The sequence below is a fragment of the Oryctolagus cuniculus genome, chromosome 5, assembly GCF_964237555.1.
Source record: "Oryctolagus cuniculus chromosome 5, mOryCun1.1, whole genome shotgun sequence".
NCBI lineage: Eukaryota > Metazoa > Chordata > Mammalia > Lagomorpha > Leporidae > Oryctolagus > Oryctolagus cuniculus.
Genome location: NC_091436.1, coordinates 85,355,275 through 85,361,274, shown reverse-complemented (window position 1 = coordinate 85,361,274; position 6,000 = coordinate 85,355,275). Strand labels below are relative to the sequence as shown.

General features: G+C 47.2%; 1 protein-coding gene across 2 annotated transcripts in view; it reads left to right on the top strand.

Annotated features, from left to right (window-relative positions):
• Positions 1-2,574: 2,574 nt before the first annotated feature.
• The window catches only part of ZNF292 (zinc finger protein 292), a 103,639-nt gene continuing 100,213 nt past the window's right edge, over positions 2,575-6,000 (top strand). The window contains exon 1 of one of the 2 annotated variants that reach the window (XM_008263179.4): positions 2,575-2,752. In XM_008263179.4, coding sequence (XP_008261401.2) covers positions 2,585-2,752 — 168 coding nt within the window. In that variant the 5' untranslated portion in view covers positions 2,575-2,584. The remainder of the gene's footprint in view (positions 2,753-6,000) is intronic. The other variant, XM_070073791.1, reaches the window with a different exon arrangement.

Sequence of the window (6,000 nt, the reverse complement as noted above, 5' to 3'; positions counted from 1 at the left end):
CTATGATACCACAGCCAGAGCAGTCGCGCAGTGCTCAACCCGGGGACGGGTACTCGCAGCGGGGAGACTGAGTTCCCTAGCTCTCTCGGCCCAGGGCCTTATCCATTTATTCTTGATGGGCTGGTCCTTCAATCCCCGCCAGGAACTTAGTGAGAGAAAGCGAGCGAGCGAGCTAGCTATGAACTAACAGCCTGGTACTTAAGGAACCAATGAACTGGGGCACAGTGAGTCACGGGTAATTGTTGATAAAACTTTTCTATGGATAAGAAGACCCCTAAGACAAGGTCAACCTGTCAAAGGATAGTACATTAAATTAAAAAAAAAAAACAACTCTGTACTTCCCTACAGATTTATTGGATATTCTGTTTAATCTACACACATTTTTCACAATGGAACACTTGTCATATTTTATGTATCATCACTTTCCCACAAAACTGTGAACTTCCTCAAGGAAAGTATAGTTTTTATTCAACCTCGGATTTCCCCAAGCCAAGCAGTGTCTGTAAATATTAAGTACTCAATTCGTGAGTGTTAATCATACCACTCACCCCCAGTCTTTAAGTTTCCAGTAGACGCTAAACATTTCTGGGTGTATGCAAAGGGGAAGGAATGCAGGAATGGGGAAACAGGGTTCACACACCCAACCCAAAAAGGAAAAAAGATAAAAGGCAAGTAAGTGACCTAGCAATCCATGCTGGTGGATATCACATAGTGACTGGGCTCAGGATCAATTTGCTAATGAAATCTCCTTAGTTTTAGGTTTTTCATGGTCAGATTCTTCGGCAGTTCCTTTAAAAGTCAGTGTGAGATCTATTTCTCTACCTGCTCCCCAATCCCTCTGGGCTGTTTATAAAATAGCTGATGAAAAATGAGCTCTGCTAGCCTTCCATATCTTATCTGTCCCTGGATTTACTGGTGCTAGCCTAACCTCACTTTCTAGATTTTTTACTAGAATCTTAAAGTAACAAACTGGTGAGCCCTGGTTTGGGTATCTAAAATACTTAGGATAGTGAAAATACTGAAAATCCCATCCGAAGTAACTGTTGCTTTTTCAGCTCTCAGTGCTACTATTGTATCCTTTCGCTTCAGCCTTTGAACATACACCATAGTTTCTTCCCCAAGTACACATTTTAAAGAGTCTACTTTGTTAATATGTAAAACTGATACTGTTTTTCATAGGCCTGCTCACCTTACATAATGCCTCTTGTAAAACATCACACCACTGCATGACATTCTGGACAACATACTATCTACAACACTTTTCATTAATACTAGCAGTCTTTTGCAGAGACCACAATAGGAATATTTTTAGAAGCTTATGCTAGAAACATACGCTTCAATTAGAATAGCAAAAGGACTAAATACCTAATTTATATCCTTGTTTCTCAATTTTTGTAGACAATGTAGTAAGATAGGCCTCTTGTCCAATATGCTAACACTAACAAAATATTATTTCTATTACGAAATTTAGGGATTTCTGTAGTATCTCTTCTTTTATCCTACAATGCCATTTCCGTGGTCACACCAGAAAAATCTGTTGGTATTTATAATTCTCAACAAACGTGTTCTTTTATTTTAGCATCAATTTCCTCTTCCCCATTATGATTTTTTAATGAAGTCCTTATTACTTTTTTTTTTTTTTTTGCCTGACCTACTTTCTTTCCAAGAGCTTTCATACACGGGTTGGTGATCTCTGTAGTGTGCAGGAGAGTCTTAAACCACAGTGAAGCAGATTCGTTGGTTATCATTTACTCTAGAAATGTTTTCGTGGCTCAAAAATCACCTCGCTGCAACGTCCACGACTTCCTAGTCTGTCCAACCAGGCTCTCCGCTTTTCATGAGTTTGCTCCTTCTGCTCTGACCCAGTTGTTACCTTCCTTTGTTGCCTCCAACCCCTAGAGAACGTGTATTCCGGGGGAGAGGCGTTGTTGGGTCTGAGGAGAGTCGAGTGGACCAGATGATTCCTCACACACTGGAGCCCTCCTCCCCCGCCTGGTGAGGAGTCGGAGATGATTTGACAGTTCCTGGCCCGGCTCTGGCTCTCACGCTTGTGGTCCATGGGTGGGCTTTACCGTCTCCCTCTGCCCGGGCCTCTGGCCTGTCTCCAGGCCAATCGCAAACACAGCCATTTCTCGTGGCCATTCAGAACTCTCCCCGCGCCGTCCTCTCGCGAACACGGGGGCTCCTGTCCGTGGAACACTTCGGGGCTGAGGGGAAAGCCGCGGCGGGATCAGGACGCAGTCGACAGGGCAGCAGCCCCTCCCCAAGCTTTTTCCCGTCGCGGCGCCCACGTGACCGAAAGCAGGCCTCCACCGGCCCGCCTCTTTCGGCCGCCGCTGCCCACTTCCCGCTCGGGGTAAGCAAACCGCGGTCTTCCGCACCGCCCCAGCCCCGCCCTTCTCTTTTCCCCTCGCCTTCACCTCCCTCGGGCTCTCGCGCCACTCTCCGCGCCCTCCCCCGTTCCCCACCGGGCCCTTTGTACGTGCTCGGCGGCGTGCGAGCGCGCCCGGCACGTGACCCCGCCGAACGTGGCATTGTGTTATCACGTGACCCAGGTGCGTACGCGACGGAGCGGGGTGTGAAGATGGCGGACGAAGAGGCTGAGCAGGAGAGGTTGAGTCGCGGAGGAGGCGGCTGCGTCGCGGAGCTGCAGCGCCTGGGCGAGCGGCTCCAGGAGCTGGAGCGACAGCTGCGGGAGAGCCGGGTGCCGGCCGTGGAGGCGGCCACCGAGTACTGTCAGCAGCTGTGCCAGGTGAGGGCGCCCGGTGGTCCCCTCCCCCTTTCCTTTGCTAGAGGGGGAAGCGGGCGAACGAGCGCCTGGCGGCCAAGCGGTGGTCGTCGGCTGCCTTGGCATCGTCGGCGCCGCCGCCCTGGCGGGAGCGGACAACGAACGCGCCTTTGTGTGGCCGCCGTTGTGGCGGTGTTGTCCGCAGCTCCAGGCTGGGGGAAGGGAGTTGTGGTCAGGGCGGAAAATCCCCCTCCCCTTTCCTTCCCCGAAGTCGGGGCTCCGCGGTCTCAGCCGCTGCAGCCTGCGAGGATTGAAGAGGGCAAGAAGCGAATGGAGGCCAGGTCCTCTTCCTCCTCTTTTCATTGTGCGCTGGGGGATTACCGTGCCCGGCGCCTCTGCACCTCTGCTTTCCATTCTGACGGGCCTCCACCCCCACTGGTTTGATTGCTTGGCCTTTCCCTGTGTTCATCCGTCCTGGCCCCGACCCGGTCCGTTCCGGTCCTCGTCCGCTCTTGTCTCCGGGCCTTTGTTGTTGGACTTTCGCCTTACGACTGAAGGGCCTTTGTTGACGTTCCGAGGGGCCGTCCCCACCGACCCCTTCCTACCGGGCGAGGCATTCCGGGTGTTGGGGGGGGGGGGCAGTGCTGGCCAAGGTTGTCCCCTCCAGCTTCTTCTTGCTTGGTGCACCGCTTCCGTGCTAAAGATCGCGCTCTCCTCTCTGGCCAGGAGCTGTCCCTGTTTGTCTATCCTAGGGCTGAATGTCCCTCTGGAGCGGCTCTTCCACAGTCCGTTTTTCGTTTGTTTTCACTCTTCTAGAGTACGATCGCCGCCTCCCCCGCGCCCCTCCCCCGGGAGTCTTTCCTGTTTGGACTCTTGGTGACGCGGGAGAGGACCGAGGGTCTTGTGGAAGTGCTTGTTGAATTTCAGACCTTGCCTTCTTTTTCTTGCCCAAGGACACGCTTACTGGTAACTGGGTTCTAGCCAGGATTTAGAATGTTAACAGTAAGCTCAGGATGGAAGTCGGAGAGTTTTGTGTCTGCATTTGGACTTGATTACAGGCCTTCCAGGTACCTTTGAAATTTCAAGGTGCGGATGGCAGTAGTGAAGATTATTTTTGTTACATTGACTTCTTGGGGAGGAAAAAGACACAATTTTTACAGGTCTGCAGCGTTACCTCTAGCATTGTAGAGGATCCTTGTATCATTGTAGAGACTTTGTTTTGGGAAGATACTGATTGCACTTAAGGTCTGAATGGTGGACCATTTTAGCATTTGAGTAGAGGACATTTTCACTTACCTTTTAACCTCCAGATTCTGAAACCTTTATGAAATCAGGGATACCTGATCGTGTATCAGAGAAGACTCATTGTTGTATATACTATTTTGTTATTATTCGATGGCTCGTTTAAAAAAAAAAACCCTGAGATCAAGTGATGACTTGTGTAGCTTTACCTGCCATGTGAAAGTTCTCTGCCTATAGAAACATGGGTCTGGTGAATACCTGTACTAAAATTGTAGATTCTTCATTCCTTTTAAGTCCCAGAATTAAAGACTTATTGAAATTTGCCAATTTCTCTACTTTTGCAGTATTCACTTATTCTTAATTAGTCTTTACATTTGTTTTGGAAATAAAGTATTTCAATAAGACATTCATAATGGAAGGTCATTTATAAGTAGTCAGTTTTTTAATCAGTGGAAAGTATCACAGTCTAGCTTTTCTGAAAGATGTTTCCCCCCAGCAGTGTTCAGTCATGGTTTTAAGACTAGTTAAATAATTGTGGCCAGCATATTTACAAACAGGATGAATAATTGTTGGTAAATGGAATCTCAGGCAAGCCAAACTTTTTTTAAAGGGTGTGTGACATCACAAAATTATCACTTTAACATTATTTTTTAGTGGAGATATGACTTTTTTTTTTATTTTTTGACAGGCGGAGTGGACAGTGAGAGAGACAGAGAGAGAGAGAGAAAGGTCTTCCTTTGCCGTTGGTTCACCCTCCAATGGCCGCCGCGGCCAGCACGTTGCGGCCGGCGTACCGCGCTGATCCGATGGCAGGAGCCAGGTGCTTCTCCTGGTCTCCCATGGGGTGCAGGGCCCAAGCACTTGGGCCATCCTCCACTGCACTCCCTGGCCACAGCAGAGAGCTGTCCTGGAAGAGGGGCAACCGGGACAGAATCCGGCGCCCCGACCGGGACTAGAACCTGGTGTGCCGGCGCCGCAAGGCGGAGGATTAGCCTAGTGAGCCGCGGCACCGGCCGAAATATGACATTTTTTAAATCTGGGTGCAAATAATTTCCTGTGTTAATTTTATTAAGTGATTTATCTCACAAATTGTTTTTAATGACTGATGTCACTGATGTCAAACAGTAATGAAACAAATGCTACGTTGATGGATTTCAAAAAAAGTATCAAATATTTCATGCACTGCTTTCCCACAATAATTTAAATGCATTTGAAAGTGTTTTCCGTTATTTAAAAAGAGACAGTGAATTTGATGTTAGAGTCACTCTAGAACATTTTCTAGATATTTACCTATTCAGGGGTCAGTGTTGTGGCATGGTAGGCTAAGCCTCTGCCTATGGCGCTAGCATCCCATATGGGCACCAGTTTGTGTCCCAACTTCTCTACTTTTTGATCCAGCTCTCTACTTAGGGCCTGGGAAAGCAGTGGAAGATGGCCCAGGTGCTTGGGCCGCTACATCCACCTGGGTGACCCACAAGAAGCTCCTGGCTCCAGATCCATCCAGCTCTGGTCGTTGTAGCCATTTGGGGAGTGAACCAGTGAATGGAAGACCTACATATCTGTGTCTCCAACTTGCCTCTCAAATAAGTAAATAAATATTTTTTTAAAAAAGTAACCTATTCATTTTGGTGATATTGTCAAATGGGAGGTAACTCGAAACATAATTGTTTCTTTAAAATTGTATCTTGACCATTAATACCTCACATTTTGATATGAAAATTGACAAGAGCTTATTGGAGAAATTAAATATAGTATTAGACATTCTGGGAACTAGAAAGTATATCTTGGTTTCTAACCATGAAATCATCATTTAACTTTTTCTATTAAGCTTTTCCTGCAAAACAGGTATTTGTAAAATTTAAGAAGGCAAAGATGAATACACGTTGAGAGTTGGTATGCTTCAGAGTTAATATTGTAGCAGTGTTCAGCCAATTGTTGATGTTCATTCATTGTTGCGTTTTTGGTTGAATTTTCTTTAAAATTGTTTTTCTTTTTTTAAAACTGACCAATAATTGTACATATTTATAGGG